Source organism: Miniopterus natalensis, chromosome 7 (assembly GCF_054644295.1).
Source record: "Miniopterus natalensis isolate mMinNat1 chromosome 7, mMinNat1.hap1, whole genome shotgun sequence".
NCBI lineage: Eukaryota > Metazoa > Chordata > Mammalia > Chiroptera > Miniopteridae > Miniopterus > Miniopterus natalensis.
This window is the reverse complement of record NC_142087.1, coordinates 5,861,151-5,880,110: the sequence shown is the minus strand read 5'-3', so window position 1 is coordinate 5,880,110 and position 18,960 is coordinate 5,861,151. Positions and strand designations below refer to the sequence as shown.

The window sequence follows — 18,960 nt, the reverse complement described above, 5'->3', positions numbered from 1 at the left end:
GAGACAAAAGACAGAGACGGCGGCGAGGTACCGCACATGCGCACTCCGGGCGGTGCCTGTCCGTGCGCGCCCTGCCTACGTCACTTCCGGCGCGAGGGGCCGGACCGGGCCGGCCGGGCGGGGCGTGCGGGTCGTTCTGCGCGCGCTGCCGGACCAGGCGCCCGCCGCCCATTGACCCGCGCTCCGCCCCGTAGCCGGGCCGGTGAGTGCCCGCGAGCCCGTCCGTGCGTCCAGGGGGCCGGGGAAAGGGACCCCTGAGAGGGAGGGGTAACCGGAAGTGGGGGACTCGAGGAGAGAGACCCCAGGAAATGGGGGACACCTGGGGAAGGGGTGACAGCCGGAAGTGGGGGCCGCAAAGGGCTGCCGACGGGACGTCTAGTCTCGGGCTCCGGGGGCTCTGGCAGCCTGACCTCCCCTTGTTTGGGTGGCGTGGGGAGAAGGTGCCGCTCACAGAATGACGGACTCCAGGTGAGGAGGGTTCCCGGCTGCACCCTGACGAACGGTGCCTGCACCCCTCCCTCCCCCGACCCGTCGGTCGGTTCGCCCGGCGGTGACTGAGCCCGGCCCTGCTCGACCCCGCGAGCCCCTGGGGAGTCAACGGGAAGCTCCGGTGTGGGCCGCGCGCATCCTGCCCTGCCTCACGAGGTGTGTACCCCGGCACGTCGCTCAGCCTCACGTCACCCGCCCGTCGCTGCCGAGCACCGTCATGTGCCAGGCCCGGGGTAGCCGTGAACATGCCAGGCAAATTGTCTGCCCCCGTGGGATTTACATTCTAGTGGGCGCTTTCCTCCTTTGTAAATGGGAACAGTCATAGAGCTGTGACCAGAGATTGTGAGGATTAAATGAGAGAGAGATGTAAAGTGCTTATCACCGTGCTTGATACATGGTAAAATGCTCAAGTACATGTTATCTCTTCATTATTGCACTGTGAGTTAAACTTCCTAAGGCAGAGAATTATATTGTTCCCCGTTGTATGCTCAGTGCCTATGAGCGCAGTGCCTGACACCTATGGTAGGTGATCAGTAATTATTTGGTAATGAATGGATAGTGAAACTGACTCTGAGGAGTGTTCATGTAAATACCCATCACACTGGAATGCCATTTCTGAAAGAAATAGCTGCTGTGGAAAACGAGGGAGTCACCCCGGGGGAATCGGGGAGGTGACATTGAAGCTGGGTCTGTAAGGTGATGAGTTGTCTGGTTGGGAACAAACAAGGAGAGGAAATTCCAGGCAGAGGTGTCATAACTGCAAGAGGCGTTCTGAGAATGGTGGGTCAGTAGTTTGCTTCGACTGGCATTTAATGTGCATTGAGAGGTGGGAAACTAGGAGAGAGGCTGGAAAGGACTTTGAGGCTAGGAGAGGGATGTGGGACATAGAGTATTTCTCCTGGGTAAGTACTGAATTGGGATTACAGGCATCTGTTGGTAACGCCCTGGAAACAGAGCCCAGGGTGGGTCCTATCAATCTATGATTGTTCCATTCCTTGTTCAGCATACCTCTGCCACGCAGATTAAACTCATTCAACAAATATTTATGGAGCTCAGACTGTGTGCCTGGCACCCTGTTAGGTGCTGGGTTTAAGGTGATGAGAAAGACAGAAGACAGATGTGAACATTGCCCACAAATTGCCTACAGACAATTACTGTGGAATGGGAGAAGTGCTACGTCAAAGAGCTCCTGTGGGGAAGGCTTCTAACCTGACCTGGAGACGGGCAAGCTGCCTCCTGTTCAAGCACCATCATCTCGCTTGGATCATTGCAGCAGCCTCTGAATGATCTCTTCATTTATGTCTCCATCCCCGTTAGTTCATTCGTAAGACAGCCAGGTAATCCTTTTAAAATATAAATGGTCATGTTACTCTACTGAAAACCCTCCATGGCTCCCACCAAACTCAAAGTCTAACTTTTTATTGGCCTGCAAAGCTCTGTACCAATGGGTACCTCTCTAAATCCATCAGCTAATACTCCCTCCCTTGCTCATTTGGCTCTAGCCACACTGGCCTTCTCTTCCTTCCTCAAAAAAGCCAGGCATGTCCCTGCCTCTGGCTTTGCACTTGTCCCCCCAGATACCTACACAGCTTGCTCCGTCATCTCTTTTGTCTTTGCTTCATTGTTACTTGGGTGAGGCCTTCCCTGACCACCCTATTTACAGTTGCAACTCCTATCCCTAGATACATTCAACCTCTTTCCCTGCTTTATCTCTCTCCATAGTACTTATGTTCTAGCAGACTGTATAGTTTATTTTGTTTATAGTGCCCCCACCCCCACTAGTATCTAAGCTCAATGAAGGCTGGAGTTTTTTATTCACTGCTGTATCCCCAGTGCCTGGAAGTGGGCCTGGTACATAGTAAGTGCTCAATATTTGTTGAATGAATGAAGTGGCATCTAATTGGAACTTAAGGGTGAATCAGTCAGGTGATAAACTGGAGGAAGAGCATGTTAGTTGGAGGGAACAGGATGTGCACAAGACAAGAAAACACCTCTGGGAAGAAGTGAAAGAAGCTGGGTGGCACTGGAGGTTAGAATGCAAGGAATGGAGTGGGCAGACCTAAGACTTAGGGGAAGTGACCTAGTCACAGTGACTGCCGTGCAATTGCGGGTGACTGGCTATGTGCAGAGACCCCTAAGAGGTCCCTGCCTTCCTTGTTGAGCTCCGTGCAATTGCGGGTGACTGGCCATGTGCAGAGACCCCTAAGAGGTCCCTTCCTTCCTTGTTGAGCTCCAAGTGGGAGTTCAGTGACAGCCATGGGCAAGAGCTCGGGATTTGGAACTAGACAGCCCTGCTGCTAGCTTATTCCTGGAATATCTAAGGCTGCTGTTTTTGTTTTTCATTCGATAAGTGTGCTGGTTTCGGTCTTCTAGGAAGCAGACACCAGGATGAGATTAGACATGAGAGAAATCTATTGGTGGCAACGCCCATGAAGCATAAAGGGAGGGGAGCTGGCCCCTGTGAAGGAGATTTGGGCAGGAAGTCTTGGACTGCAATGCAGGTCCATGAAAGGTTTGTCTGGCCAGGCTGATAGGTAGTCCTCACGGCAGAGTTGCCTCTTAGAGGAGTCCCATGTCTCAGTCATTGGCTGCGGGCAGTCTGTGGAGAGTGACAACCACTGAATGGTGGATCTAGAGGGACATTAGCTAGGCCCATCCATCAATTATATTTCACCCCAGCAGGAGATCTGATGACTTCAGTATCATGGCCACCATGTTAAGTTATATTGTATATGGTAAACAAAATTCAAACAGTACAGTAAAGTCTCTCCCACATTAAATATCTGGTTCTTTAGTTCTGTTCCCTGAGAACCACTGGCAACAGTTTCTTATATCTCCTTTCAGAAATGTTAGGTGCATTCACAAATGTATATATGTATATATTTTTAAAACATAAACACAATTATTTTATGTATGCTGTTCTACAACCTGCTTCTTTTCCCTTATAAAAATTTTATAAAGTTCTACCTGATTTTCATGACTGAATAGTATTCCATTCATATGGTGATATTATTTAACCAGTCTCCAACTGATATGTAGTTAAAGTGTTTCCAGTCTTTTGCCATTATAATCAATTCTTGTGATGGTCATCCTTCTGTGCATACATTTTCCACACATATAAGTGTATGTACTGGAAATGGAATCCGGAGCAAAGGGTATGTGGTTTTAATGTTTTAACTTTTTATTTATTTTTACCTGAAAATATGTTTATTGATTAGAGAGAGAGAGAGAAACCTTACGTGAGAGAGAAATACTGATTGGTTGCCTCCTGTACACACCCCTGACCAGGGATCAAACCCACAACCTAGGTATGTGCCCTGACTGGAAATTGAACCCACAACCTTTTGGTGTACAGAATGATGCTCCAATCAATTGAGCCACCTGGCCAGGGTTAAATTTTGATAGATGTTGACAAACTGACATCTAAAGAGGCTATATAATTTATTCTCCCAACAGCAAGCATATCAGAGTACCCATTTTACATTTTTCCAATCTGAATTTCAGAGTTGTTTTAATTCACATTTCTTTAATTATGAGTAAGGTCAAGCACCCATTCATACATCTGCGAGCAAGGCCATGATGTTTGATGAGGAATGTGTTTCCTGCTGTAGGCCTGGGTGCCTCTGGAGCTTCTAGCTTCGTTATCTGGGGTTGGACTTGGGCACATGGTTCAGATCCAGTTTGCCCCTACCCACCCAGTTGAGACCACTGCTCTGAGGTTACTTGGCTTAACAAAAATGTTCCTGTCCCCCTACATCAGCTGCCCTGGGGTTTGAATGACCAGTTAATAATGCTGCACTTTATTAATTTTGCTTGGGGCTTCTGTTTTAACAGGGATTCTAGTACCTAATGTCAGAAGAAAGTGACTCTCTGAGAACCAGCCCTTCTGCGGCCTCACTTTCCGAAAATGAGCTGCCACCAGCACCGGAGCCTCCTGGCTATGTGTGCTCACTGACGGAAGAACTGGTCACCAAGGCCAGGGAAGAGCTGCAGGAGAAGCCAGAATGGAGACTGCGAGATGTCCAGGCCCTCCGTGACATGGTGCGGAAAGAGTACCCAAACCTGCGCACCTCTCTGGATGATGCCTTCCTGCTGCGCTTCCTCCGAGCCCGCAAGTTTGATTATGACCGGGCCCTGCAGCTCCTGATCAACTACCACAGCTGCAGGAGAAGCTGGCCCGAAGTCTTCAATAACCTGAAGCCTTCGGCCTTAAAAGATGTCCTCGCTTCAGGATTCCTCACCGTGCTGCCCCACACTGACCCCCGGGGATGTCATATCCTCTGCATCCGCCCAGGTATTGCCATAGGCTGTTGCTGGGTGTGTGTGTATATACAGCCTCTTTTGGGGATATGTCTGTCTAGCACCTTCTCTTCCTTTCCTTTTGCCTTTTGTCCCCTCCCTGTTTTAGTCAAGGCTCTTTTAATGGCAGATGACAAAGCCCTGCTCAACCTGGCTTAAGAAAAAAAGGAGGGCCCTAGCCAATTTGGCTCAGTGGTCCCAAGTTCAGTTCCAGCCAAGGGTACGTATCTTGGTTGCAGGCTTAATCCCGGCCCCTGTTGTGGTGCATGCGGGAGGCAACCAATTGATGTGTCGCTTTCACATCAATGTTTCTCTTTCTCTCTCTCCCTCTTCCACTCTCTCTCTTAAAAGCATTGGAAAAAATATCCTTGGGTGAGGAGACAGGAGCATCTTATAGAACCACTTTGCTGAAGGTGCAGCAGCTGTCACTAGGCCCTGGAACCCAGAACCAGAAACAGAATCCAGTTCATTCCTCCTTCAGAAACTAAGCAAGCCGTTCTCCCTGCCTCTGCCTTTCTGTCAGTCTGTGTCTCTCTCTGGGCCACACATTTCTGATGCCCTTTGCATACTTCACTCTTCTGTCTGTGGCCTGGCTTTTTGCTGCCTCTGTACACATGGCTAGATCTGGCATACCTAGTTGGTTTACCTGGCCACCCAACTAAGTTCCTTCAATGCAAATTCCAGATTTCCAGGGTTGGGTATCTGGTGGGCTGAGAAAGCTGCCCTGGTTATCAGGTACAAGCAGGGCTGCCAGGACCCCTGGCCCCATCCCTCCTTTGTGAGTAGGTGAGGTACAGATATCTGTGTGGGATGGGCAATGCCTGGGAAGGTGTCAATCTACCACATGCCTCCACCCCGCCCCCAGCTGTAACATTTACCATCAGACCAGTGCTGAGACAAAATTTGAAATTCAGATTACAGTGTTCTTCCCGACAAGCCAGGGAAGGGAGGACTTGCTGGCAGCTCTCTTTGCTCATGCATACAAATGCCTCCTGAAGGGACTTCTGATGGGGAGTGGAACCCTTCCTGCACTTTCCTCTGCCTTTAAGCCCCACGTCACCATTTCCGTTAGTCATTTACCAAACCCTCTTTGGAGACCAAACCATTTTCTTGAGCCTTTATTGTGTTCCAGGCACAGTGTTAACTGCTTTACCTGCTATTTTAGGCACTTTCCAAAATGAGGGGTGTTTATTTTTAAATAAGCAATACAGTGGCGATTTCTGGGCACCAGGATACCTAGAAACTCAGTCATGGGTTTTCCTGCTGCTCCTTTACTCAGCCCATAAGACTATTATGAAACAGTCAGATATTACCACACTGATTTCACCTCTTTGTGTGGCTTCAACCCCTTGCTTGTGAGATGAATTTTCCCCCCATATGTCTGAAGTGGATCTAGACCTCCTCCCCACTGACTCAGCCTTTTAGAAAGCGGCGTACACAGAAGGTTTTGTTCTCAACTGGGGATTGGCTTTGCCTTTTTTAGAAGCTCTTTTGAGACATCTGTGGTTGAAAAGGATGGTAGACAGTTATTTAGAAGCAGGTTTAATTGGCAGCAATATCAAACAGCAAGCTGGCACAATTTTTGGACAAAGATATCTTCATAGGAATTTTGTGCATTTTACACATTCTGTTGGTGGTGATCACATGGAGTTTTATCTTTCTAAGAAAGGGTCCCACAGGTTTTGGTGGGATTTTCTTTTTTTTATGCGTTCATTGGTTGTTTCTTGTATGTGCCCTGACCTGGGATCGAACCCAAAACCTTGGTATATCGGGATGATGCTCTAACCAACTGAGCTAGCCTGCCAGGGCCTTGGTGGGATTTTCTTGAGAATAGTGGTTAATAGTCAGAAGTTGTCACTTTCATCTTTATACCAAAGAAAGACTCCCTAAGTATGTGAGAAGTATTAAAGGAGCATCCAGCCTGGAAAGGGGAATTTGCTCAAACTACGGCATTAGAAAGTTGTCTCCATTGCCGCTGTCCTAGGCATGGGCTTCCTTCTCAGACCAGCTCTTGTCTCATGGGGCCCCTGAGTCTCAGCCTCCCATCCTCACCATTCCAAGAGGAAAGAGAGATCTTCTCTTTCCAAAGTCCCCTTGGCACACTTGACCTGGCTTGAATCACACACTGTGGCCAGGGGCAAATAAGACCCAGATTGGCCAAGCCCACACCTGGAGCCAGGAGTCAATTCAGTTGTCCCCAAACTGCATAGCTACCATGGGAAGAGATGGTTCCCCAAAGAAAATCAGGGTGATGTTCTGAAGATAAAGTAACCCATCTGATGGCAGAAGGCATACATGTCCATAAGGTAAGTACTATTGTCCTATTGGCCAGTACTATTGGCCAGTGTTCAGTGGTTAGAGCGTCGGTCTGAGTATCGAAGGGTTGCGAGTTTGATCCCTGGTCAAGGGCACGTACCTAGGTTGTGGGTTGATGCCCTGCCCTGGTCCAGGCATATGCGGGAGGCAACCAATTGATGTGTCTCTCTCATATCGATGTTTCTCTCTCTCTTTCTCTTTATTTCCCCCCTCTCCCACTCTCTCTAAAAATCAATAGAAAAAATATCCTCAGGTGAGGATTAACAAAAAAATTATTATTATTATCCCATTATACTTAGGAGGCAGTGTAGGCTCAGAATAAGGAAGTAACTTGCCCATGGTGTAACTTCAGAGTTCACACTTTGGACTTCAACACTTAACTGCATTTCCATTTCAGGAATTAAGAAATATCAGCTGCTGCTGAAGGTGTCTGATTTCCTAACCTAAATAGAGCCATGCTGGTAGAATATCATTTTGCTTTTCCATTTTTAAATGACAGTTTTAGCATGGAGATAAATCTTAGCCTGTCCAATTGTTTGTATTTATTTATGTAACGTACTGATCATCTCTTATAACATTAGACAGATGGATACCGAGCAACTATCCAATTACTGAAAACATCCGAGCCATATACTTGACATTAGAAAAACTCATTCAGTCTGAAGAAACCCAAGTGAATGGAATTGTAATTCTTGCAGACTACAAAGGAGTGAGCTTATCAAAAGCATCTCACTTTGGCCCTTTTATAGCCAAAAAAGTGATTGGCATCCTTCAGGTATGGCCCCCATTTGTCGTGTGCCTGTTCTGTGGTTGTTTTGGGCCCTGTCCATTTACCCATATGATACACACACCCCACTTCCCACTCCTACAATCAGAAAAATACAAAAGCATTATGGGAAATGTAAAAATTCTGTGTACCACTCATTCCCATGAGGGTCTCTAGTAGTTTCTGAGGTACCTTCAATCTAGACAAGACCAGCTTTTGAACAAGAGTCCAAAAGCCAGGAAAATTCTTTTTCCTTTTTTTTTTTTTTTTTGTCAAGAAAGTGAGGAGAAATTCTCCTAACAAATGAAACAGAGCTTGTGCTTCTGCCCAAGGTAATAGAGCCTGTCCTGCTGCCTGTGGGACCCGGGCACATGGAGCACTGTTGGACTGTTTTGGCCAGGTGCTTTCATCCCTCAAGGTCTGTGTCTCAGAACAAAAGTCACTGAGAACCATCAGGTTCTTATATATCTTCACAGTGTAATGGTTTACAAAGCACTTTTCAGTCATCATAGCCCATTAAGTGCTTCTAGGAATCCTCTTAGACGAGTCAAGAATTATTTTTCCTTTTTAGTAGATGGGGAAACTGAGACCTAGAGGATATAGTCTGGCCCATGTCTTTAACAGGCTTGACTCCTAGTTCATTCTGACCCAGCCTGCAGGGGTGCTGCCTCTTGTGAACTGTAGGGCACCAGATACAAAACAGTTCTCAATGTGTTTAAGGTCCTACTGTGCCCCAGGCTGATTATTTAAATATCAGTGTTACATTTGGTTGTTATCAGAAGTTTGAATTCTGGCTTCAAGGCAGTGCTCTGGCTTTCCTTAGCTTCCACTCTTCTTTTGATGCCTCCTGCTAAATTCCATGTAGATTCAAGGGTTGATATAATGAGTTTGGATCATTGTTTCCTGTAAGAGGATCTGGGAGACAAAATTCCAGGGTTAAATAAGTTTGGGAAATATGGTAAAGCAAGCCCCTTCCTTGTGAATGTCACTGTAAACATTTGCATTTAAAGCTCTGAACAGTCCTGCAGTTAAGAAAGTCTGTTTGACCATATTTAGTCTACTGCTTCTCAAACTTACCTACCGTGGAACCGTTTTTTGCATCACACCTTGTAACATCCTGAGAAATGTACTTTGGGCAGTACTGATTCAGAAGGTGTGTTACTTACTAGATCCATCCACATAGTCTCAGATAATTTTTTACCTTCCTGCTTAGCCCCTTCTTGGATTTCTTTGAGGAGAACATGAGAATCAGACCAGACTGATGTTGGGGACTAAAAATGAAGACGATTTCACTGGGGGAGGCAGGCTGTAGTAACAGACAATTTGCAAATACTCCATATGTTCTAACATCCCCTTCCCTTCCCCCACAGGATGGTTTCCCCATTCGGATAAAAGCAGTCCATGTAGTGAACGAACCTCGAATATTTAAAGGCATTTTTGCCATAATAAAACCATTTCTGAAGGAGAAAATAGCAAACAGAGTAAGTGATGATCCTATTGACTTACGATACTTTTTTTTTGCTTCCTTATTTGTAGCATCTATAAGTTTAATTGTGACATCAATAAACTTATCTTAGTTTATTATTTTTGCCTGGGGACTATTAATTTGGAAAGTACAATGAACAGGCCTTTCTGTGAAGGGAAGATGAAATTAATAAGAATATAATATTTGACAGTAGAAAGAGCAGAGCCAGGATTATTATCCTAAGAGCTTCCCTGCTCTGTAATCATTTAGACTTGTTAATATGCTGGGCTGGGCATTGTGAACCAACATCATATTTTACATGTAAAAGGACACGGAAAAGGGTAGTCCAGGCAAGTGGTTAAGAAGAGTTATGGAGATTTCTTACTATAGCTCCTTGGGTTTCAAAATGCCATCTAAGCCTTTCCATTTACCTAATTTGTTGCCTCGCTGTATTATAAAGTTTGTGGAATGATTCAAGGTTTATGAAATATGTGAGTTTTTAGCTTAATTCTTTTTAAAGAAAGGATAGATGACACTTTAAAAGGGGGAAGAGCCACTTCTCTTAGCCTTTCCCAGCACCATGATTGAAATGTGAAGGGTGGTAGTTTTCTCCTTCTCTAGGCCTAGGAACACTGTGATCACTCCAAAGACTGGGTCTTGAATTTTATTTTTCAGAGGAAGCACAGATAGAAAATCTCAGGATTACAAGGGAGGGAACTTAAAATCCAGATCCCCTGGCCTTTTCCCTGAAGGTTTTAATGAATCCATCACCTCAGGGGTGGAGCCCAAGAATCTGTGATTTTAAAATTTCTTAGGTGATTCTGATGCACAGTTAGGTTTGAGAACCACTAACTCAGTGGCTTTCATGCCTGGGTTTGAGCATATGTTGCTTTCTGGAGATCCTATTTGCAATCGGCTTTTCCCAAAGCAGCTTTTGGGCCAGGTTCTTTGGGGGTTTTTTACATCTGTGAAATGACTTTATTTGTCACCCACAATCTTGTTCCTTTGGTCCTTCATATGTTCATTCATTCACTCAAAAAATATTGATCAACTATTACATGCAAGTGTGTTCTAGAAGAATAAAATAGAGCAAAGTCTCTGCCCCTAGGAAGCTTACATTTTAGGGAGACACAGACAGTGTATTATGTATGTTATCTAGTATTAGAATGTGATAAGTGCAATAGAGAAAAATAAAGCAGCAAAAGGGGACAGTGAGTGTGGGAAGAGGGAGAGGGTTGTAATATTCAATAGGGTGCTTAGAGGTAGCATCATTGAGAAGTTGGCATTTGAGTAAAGACTTGAAAGAGGTGAGGGAGTGAACCTTACAGATATCTGGGACCAGTGTCAGCCCTACCCTGAGGTGGGAGCATATCCGGCATGCTGGAGAAGTAGCAGAGGTGAAGTGGGAGGAGAGGAAGGCAGAGAAGTAACAGGGGTCAGATTGTGACAGGCCCCGTGGGCCATCATATGGACTTTGGCATTTAGTCTGTGAGATGAGAGCACTGGAGAGTTGTACAGAGGAGTGACGTGATCTGACATCCACTGAAAAGAGCTTAGACTGTGGTGGCACAAGGGTGCGATCAGGGAGACCAGGAAGGAGGCTGTTGTGGGAATCCAGGTGAGAAACTATGGCGGCATGGTTCCATTAGGGTGGCAGCAAAGTGGTTGGATTCTGGGTATATTTTGAAGGACCAGCCAACAGGGCCTGGAGTATAAAGAAAAGAGAATTAAAGATCCTCAAGCTTTTCGAGGAACTGGAAGGGTAGAGTTGCCATCAACTGTTCCTTTATTCATTCAACAGATGCTTATTTGAGCACATACCATGAAGAAGGTTACTGAATTACTGATTAACCTAAGGCCATGTATGTTTTTATTTCCTTTCCCTCTAGTTTTTCCTCCACGGATCTGACCTGAACTCTCTCCACACAAACCTTCCAAAAAGCATTCTCCCCAAGGAATATGGGGGCATGGCTGGTGAGCTGGACATCACTGCCTGGAACACAGTGCTGCTGGCCTCGGAGGAGGACTTTGTGAGAGAGTTCTGCCAACCTGTGCCTGCCTGCGACAGCATCCTGGGCCGGGCCCTGCTGCCTGAGGGGCTGACCTCGGATGCGCAGTGTGATGACTCCATGCGGGCTGTGAAATCACAGCTGTACTGCTATTAGCCACTCCCTTGTGAGTGTCACCATCTTTAAATCCTTTCGTTTTTTTCCTCTGGGGAGGCACAAGGATTCATTCTTGCTCCTTGTACTTAAGCTGCAGCGTGGAGGAAAAGCCTGTTGTGCTCCGAGGGTGAGCCGAGGGGTTCGCCCTTGGTTACTTGAATTAGTCCGTAGAAGACACGGAAGATGTTCCCAATGAGTCCCAAATGTTTGGAGTCCCAGTTTGCAGCCATTAATCCGGAAGCTGTATCTGGTTCTTACGCATCTCAAAGCAGGAAAGATCAGGACCAAAGTCACTTTGCTCCCACGTTCCAGGAGGAAACAGCCCAATTGGCCAGTCAGCACACTCCTATGAAACACTTTGGTCAAGCCTGCAAGGTGTCCACATGTGAGACTTTGGGAGTTTGTGGCTTTCACGTGAACCCTAACTCCAGACTTCTGTTACTCATCAGGAATCTACAAGTTTGTGGGCCAGGCCCTTGTTGCCATTATGGGTTTGGAAAGCACTTTATCTGAATCAGGCATGCGTTGGGACATCAGCAGCACTTCCTGATCAAATTTGGGATCCAGAGACTTCAAGCACCTGTGGGATTCATTGATTGAATCTTGCAGTAGAAACTTGTTTTCCCAAATCCACAAAGCCTTAGCCCTGGTTCTCAATAGAATCATGCAAGGTCCTAGAAGTATGTAATTTTACCCAGCCTGAAATACTGGAGGCCAGACCTGTGTAGCTAAAAGAATTCTGGCCTAAGAATTAAGAGACCTGAGATCCAGTCTCAGATGTGTGGCCATGGAAAAGACCTGGGCCTTTGTGAGCTTCAGTCTCCTCATCTGTAAAATGAGGCTAAATGAAATGACACTGAGGGCCCTTTGGGCTGCTGAGGTTCTGGGGTTTGATTTAGTTACTGAACGTTAGACATCGCTTTTCTGGCTAGAAAGATGACTCTCTAGCTGCAAGTGGCTGGATCCTGTTTTTTTGTGGTACACCTGGCCCTTTCCAAGAGGGATGTGTCAGTCGCTAGTTGGCCCTGCCTTTAAAGAAACAAGTATGTATATTCCTGGGACTCAGCGATACCAACTGCCTTTTTGAAGTAAGGGTTGAACTTGAAAAGAATGGTTCTTGTGAGAGCAGGCAGGTGAGATGACTAGGATCTTGTATGACTTCCTCCCATCCCTGTGAATCTGGTGGTATATTGTAAAGCTGGCAGCAGGGAATGGTTCAATTACTTGGGATTCTGAAATGCTGGTCTCTGGAAATGAATACAAAGGCAGGTTATTGCTGGGTCACTTCTGGGGCCCCTGCCCTCCCAAACCCACTTGAGTATGTCTCTCTGGTGTGGGTGGGCACACTTAAATCTGTCCAGCCAGACTGAATGTTCTGCATTTCAACACGTTAGACCCTTCCTGTCAAGAATTCAGCCTTTGCCCAAGCATCAAACGAGGTGGTTCATCTCGTGGCTTTTGACCTATTTCCTTTCCTATTCATTCCATGTAAATTATGATGTTAAAAAGTGATAAGTACTATGTGTTGTGTGTGTACCTTCTCTGTGCACTTATTAGGCTACAAGGCAAGGTGGACAGCTCAGGAAGAGAACAGTACACTGGAATTCAAAGGCCAGTCTGTTGCAAATAAGCTGTTCATCTTTATAGCACTTCTGAAATTGTCTGGAGAAGTTGTTGGTGGGAATTACTTACCTCATTAGTGCCAATTCTAGGGAAAGCTCTTTTCACCATAGGTACTAACCCTATAGGGACCTGGCTGAGCTAGAAGTGCCAACAGGCACACCTCTGGCTGCCTCTAGTTCCGTCTAATGATGATGTGACTAGCATTGCTGAAGAGAGCTAAATAGAACAAGTGGAGTGGCTAATGTAGATAGAGGGTTTGGAATCCATCTGCCTGGAGCAGAAATTAGTTAGAGGCTTTCTTAGGTACCAAACAGGAAAAAGAGATTAAAAAATAGAAAAAAGCTAGACAGAGAAAAATAAATTGCTCAGCTCTACCAAGTTTCCAAGTTTGAAACTCTGCATTGCATTCCATTGCCTTTGTCTGTGTGACTTCACGTAGGGGTGGCCAAGCTCACCTAGAGAATTATCTGAGACCAGGAAGAATGTTGTTCAGGCCTTTGTAGTTGGACCAAGGAGCTATTTCTTTCAGCTTCTGAAAGGAGTTATAGCCAGAGTTTGTTTGCCTGCTTTCTGGAACTGCTGCTTTGTTTTGATTCCAAAGAGAGATCCAATAGTTCTGGCACCTCAGGAGTTTGAACCAAGCTGCAAAGCCAAGACCTCCCTGGGTGAAAATCAAGGCAGCCTGTGAGGCTTCACCAGGCATTTCCATTGTTTCCCCAGTAGGGGGGCTGGAATGACCAAGGGAGCACACTGGGAGCCTTACTCAGTGTTGGAGGCACACTGATAGCACAGCAGAGAACAGCGGGAGAATGGGGAGTGTTTTCCTACATTTAGGAAAAAAGCTCTGGCCCATTTCAGAGGCGCCTGAAAATGCACTTTTCCCAAAATTCAAGGTAGTGTAGTGTAGGGAAGGAGACTGGAGTCCCAGCTGTACCTTGCTGTGTGGCATTGGTTGAGCCACTGAATCATCACACCCTGACCCTGAGTCCTCCATTTCCAGCGTCAAGCATCCTGCCACTGGGACACTGTACTCCATCATACTGGAGGCTGCTGCCCTCACCCCCCAATCTGGGTTATTCAGGAAATTTAGGTCTGAATGAATTGGCACCTAAAGCTTCCAAATGAATCTGTAAATATAGGTAACACGGGGGTTTTCTTCCTCCTTCCTCCCCTATACTACCGCACAGAAAAGGGTTCCTCTTCCTGGAACCCTGTTCTGCCTTCACAGGGAGAGGCTGAAATCTACAGAAAGAAATATACAGAAACTGCCAGAAGTGCAACCCTGGCTTCCTCTTACTTGCTTGTGGCCAAGGTGGCTTTATCTCCCTCATACTTCATCCTGCTTTCACAGGGAGCAACCTGTAGTTAAGTTTACAAACACTTCAGCTTACAAGATACATTGTTTGCCAAAAAGCTGCGGGGCAATAAGAAGTATTTTCCCCAAATTCCTGTGAGACATTCAGCCTTTCAGAATTCTCCTGGTGGGCAATTTCTTAAATGCCATCTGATTCTCAGATCAGTCATGGGATTCCGTTTGTATTTGGGTAGGCAAAAACTAGTACTGTGCGGCATTAAAGTTTTCAACTTTTAAGGTTTTCCTTTGAAACCTCTTTCATTTAGGAAGAAAAATGTTAGCTAATGTGTAAGTGTGCTGTCCTGTGGCATGAAAGGTGTGGAGATGCCAAACAAACATTTTGACTGTTCAGAAATGTCAGTTCTCACGCCTCTGTATTGGGATGCTAATTTTGTAACTCTAAAGTCAATTCCTTTCTGCTCTCCTGACTCAGAAGTGGTTGCTTGAAATGCTAGGAGCAGCAGCATCAGTCAGATAGTCCTCAGTAGAAGCTGCTCCACGGGGAGGCCCAGTGTGATTTGTGGATGAAGATCCTGGTGATGAGTCTACTGTTTGCCAATTGGTTGCTTTTCCTTCCATCTTACTGGGCAGTGTGTTCAGTTGGGCAGCCAGCCAGCTGCCCTTGGGGCTTGTGGATGTGCCTCGCCTCTGCACATCAGGTGGGACCCTGTTACAAGTGAAATACTTGAACCTTCTCTGGAGCCAACAGCCTCTGACACCACTCTGATGGGTGGGAGGTGGGCTAACTTTCTGACCAGGTTGGGGCACCATTTCAGCCACTGGTCACATTCCTCACTTCAAACTGAAATTCAGTTTGGCTTTGAGTATAGGGACACATGGTGGTGGATTCATCTACTTCAGTGTTTGTTTTGACCAAAAGTTTATTTTTCTAGTGCATTTTCTAAGTCAAAGTGGTGAAAACATGTAATTTTAGCATGCATGACCAAGTCTTAAACAATAAAAATCTCTGTAAGGTTGAGTGTGTGTGGAGTCCCTTTGTGACAGTGGCAGTTTGGATTAAGGTTTTGAGGCTTTATTATTCATGGTATGCAGTGGCCTGGGCAGAGGCACCCTGCAGCGGAGGCAGGAGGGGCACTGACACCACAGTGCCTTCTGTAGATGTAGGGCTGGCTGGTTGGAGATCACATACAGTTAGAAGCCACCAGCGTGTAGAAAGGATGATGGGGCTGGATGCACATAGTGGTGGAGACAATGTGCACATTTTTCAGTTCTCAAGGCCTAGCTACACTTCCCAGACCGGCCCTGAGTCCGTCCAGTGATAGTGAACAATTCCTGAGAGCTCACGTGGGCTGGGCATCAACAGTGTTCTTCACATAATCTCATTTAACCATCACACCCCCTAATGAGGCAGTATTATTGCCCCTGTAGGGGGAGGCACAGAAAAGCTGAGCAGCTTGCCCAAGGACACACAGCTGGTCAAGTAGTAGGACTGGGATTCAAAGCCAGGCAGTCAGGCTGGAGCCCACTATTTTCCTCCTGATGGTGCTAGGCGGTGCATGTCTCTTACTGTTAGCCCAAAAGATGGAACACAGAGGGACAGAAGGAACTTTGAGGGTGAGGAAGCATCAGTCTAAAAATTGGCTTTATTTTTTTTAGGTTTCTTAAAAATAAAGCAGAGGTTCTTAACCTCTGACACTCAAGTTGTAATTGAACATTTTATTCCAGAAGCACCTTTAAGTAAACCCAGACTCCCTGGGAGGGTTACTAGGGTGTGGCTTGATCAGCTGGTCCTCTGCATGCTCAGCCATCTACCTGTCCAGTTTGTTTCTATAGAGGAGCATGCATCTTCACCAGGGGAGACAAAATACAGGTCCCCATGGTGGGTCTGGTGTGTTGGTGATGGCTCAGTTGAGAAATACATTCAGGATGTCTATACAACTCACTGTTGGCTTCTGATGATTCAACAGGTGAGTACTCACACTGCAACATCGCTCTTCAGGTCAGCCTTCCCTGAGGGAACCGTGGAGCTTAAGCTCCGTCTGTTTCTCATACCTGGAAAAATGGAGCTAATGGCTCCAATCCTTCTTACCTTATAGCGGTGTTACAAGGATACTTATGAGGCACTTATACGCCACTGGAGTTACCGTCCATGTTATGAGTCGGCACTTTCTTTTCTAAAATACCTTAGTTTTCCCCACTGCCCACTCTTCACATTGTACTCGTTTAGCATGCCTATGATAAATGGCAGCAGATGTTTCACATTATTGCATTTATAGTTGGTGAGTAATAAAATCATTTAAGGTGCCAGTTTACTGGAAAAATTTTTTTAACTAAATGTTCACCCTTGATAAGGTGCCAGCCATTAGGGATAGTGTCCTAGTAAGGTATTAGCTACTGCCTTTAGGAGATTACCAACTTTCTTTTGTTAATGATGAGTAGCTTGGCGGGCCAGTTGACTCCCTGACATGTCCCTAAGCAGTCTCTAGTTTATACTGTCTCCTACATCCCAGAAGGCCAAGAGACAATGGGGTCTAACTGAAGAAAGAACTAAGTCAGCCTGGGGTTGGTTTCTGTGTAATTGTGAGCAGATCACTAAGCTCTCTAAGCCTTGGTTTGATCTGCAAAAGGGAGAGAATCATCACCACCTTGCAGGTGTAGACATGTCTGTTCACTGCTTGGTACATGTAGCTATTTATGTGGTAGTCACTGTAGTTCTTCACCTGAGGTTATAGGCATCATGTGGCCTGGGTCACCCAGCAGTACTCAGGACATCACTGAGTAGGTAACACAGCGGATACAACAGATCAACACAAAGGAGTAAAGAGATCTGAAGTGTTGCCCTAGTTGGTTTGGCTCAGTGGTTAGAGTGCCGGCCCGTGGACTGAAGGGTCTCGGGTTCGACCCCAGTCAAGGGCACTACCTTGGTTGCAGGCTCAATCCCTGGCCCTGGTTGGGGCACATGCAGGAGGCAACCAGTCAATGTGTCTCACATCGATGTTTCTCTCTCTCTCCCTTCCACTCTCTCTGAAAAGCAATGGAAAAAGTATCCTCGGTTGAGGATTAACAAAGAGATGAAGTGCTGCTCCCATTAGTAAGTATAAGCCTGGTGTCTGCCGTCAATCTGCAGACATCAAACGCATGACTCGTATTACTGAATACTCACTTTACCTTAATGTGTAAAAAGAAAAATACAACCCAGCAAGGAGTTGTAATGGACAAAAAAGCTGTCCTGGTTAAAATTAAGTCTGAGTTAGGATTTGGTATAGAACATCAAAAGCACTGATAACCAGGTCCATGGTTATTCTTTGGTAGTACCTTTGGTTGTCAAGAGAAAGTTTTATTTCCCAATTAACTGAGCACCTTATAACAACAACCTAGAAAGTATAGCCAGCATGGGCCTATAAGCTTTCTCCCAGATGTAACTAGGTTAAGTGGCAGTCACTGCTATTGCCTTTGATACACTCCTACAGCACACTGCGGACCTCAAAGCCAGGGCCCCCAATCTGCACTCCTGGGAGACAGACAGGCCTATTTATGATAATGAAACACTGGGTGATCACCTGGAGTGAGATGACACATGAGGTCTGATGATTCAAAATACTCCCCTGCTTTACAGTCAAAATGCTGACATTTATGCTTGTCTATAGCTCCGCACTCATGTGTATAATTCACTTCAGTCTTGGGTAAACTACTGGGTTTCCAACTTAAAACCACTCACAGCAGGGACACTGCCCCTTAATGTTTAAAGAACATTTATTTCAAATTAATACCAAAGTTATATCATAAGAAAAAATTTAAAAACTTTATTGAACTTTATTACACTTATTTTACAGTTTAGTATTGCTTTTATTTTGAATTACATAAGGTAGGACCTTAATGGGTTTAATCTGGCTGGCCCTGCTATTAAGGAAAGCGGGGTGTCTGCTTTATACTGGAAAAGAGCTAAACCTCCCCTATCTTCCCTCCAAATCCCTTACAACCTTATTTCTGTACCCCAAAATAAACCACTGGTTTAGAAGACGGTGGTTGCAACAATTTCTATTATCAAGCCCTGCTTCCCTACCTGCACACCTCCACCCCAACTGAGATTGTGCCCTCTAGGTCCCTGTGTTTAACCCTGTAAGAACACCTCAGTTCTAGCCTGTGCTAGATTGTGACTGAAACTCTCTGACCTTTTAATATTGGGCAGTCTCTTTTTAGCCCATATTGAGATTACCAGCTACTACCAGAGTGCTTAAAATGAGTTAAGCACTTTGCAAGGTAGCTTTACTCTCCAAACAATCTTATGCACTAAATACTAAATACTATCTTTTGTTCAAAGAAAACAGTGAGGCTCAGACAGGTAGTCATTTGCCCAAGGTCATAAAGCTTAGTATATAGTCAACAACATTAGCTGTTTGACACAAAGAAAATGGCAAAACTAATGCAAACCCAGTCAGACTTTGAAGAATATGCTCTTTGGCATTCTTAAGGGACCATACCTCCATCCTTCTAGCACAGCTTGCTCCTCACCATATAAATT

General features: G+C 45.7%; 1 protein-coding gene across 2 annotated transcripts; it reads left to right on the top strand.

Annotated features, from left to right (window-relative positions):
- Nucleotides 1-385: 385 nt before the first annotated feature.
- Nucleotides 386-15,414, top strand: TTPAL (alpha tocopherol transfer protein like). 2 transcript variants are annotated; one of them, XM_016219389.2, is made up of 5 exons: nt 386-645; nt 4,324-4,783; nt 7,686-7,879; nt 9,241-9,351; nt 11,225-15,414. In XM_016219389.2, the coding sequence occupies exons 2-5, from the start codon at nt 4,339-4,341 to the stop codon at nt 11,498-11,500; spliced, it is 1,026 nt and encodes a 341-aa protein (XP_016074875.1). In that variant the 5' UTR covers nt 386-645; nt 4,324-4,338; the 3' UTR covers nt 11,501-15,414. The 2 variants fall into 2 exon arrangements, with proteins under 2 accessions (XP_016074875.1, XP_016074876.1); XM_016219390.2 differs by having other exon boundaries at nt 389-468.
- Nucleotides 15,415-18,960: the final 3,546 nt, after the last annotated feature.

Coding starts and splice junctions, on each gene's coding strand:
- TTPAL (XM_016219389.2), top strand. CDS start 4,339: ATGTCAGAAGAAAGTGACTCTCTGAGAACCAGCCCTTCTGCGGCCTCA. Junction 4,784..7,685: donor TATCCTCTGCATCCGCCCAG/GTATTGCCATAG, acceptor TTATAACATTAG/ACAGATGGATACCGAGCAAC. Junction 7,880..9,240: donor AAGTGATTGGCATCCTTCAG/GTATGGCCCCCA, acceptor CTTCCCCCACAG/GATGGTTTCCCCATTCGGAT.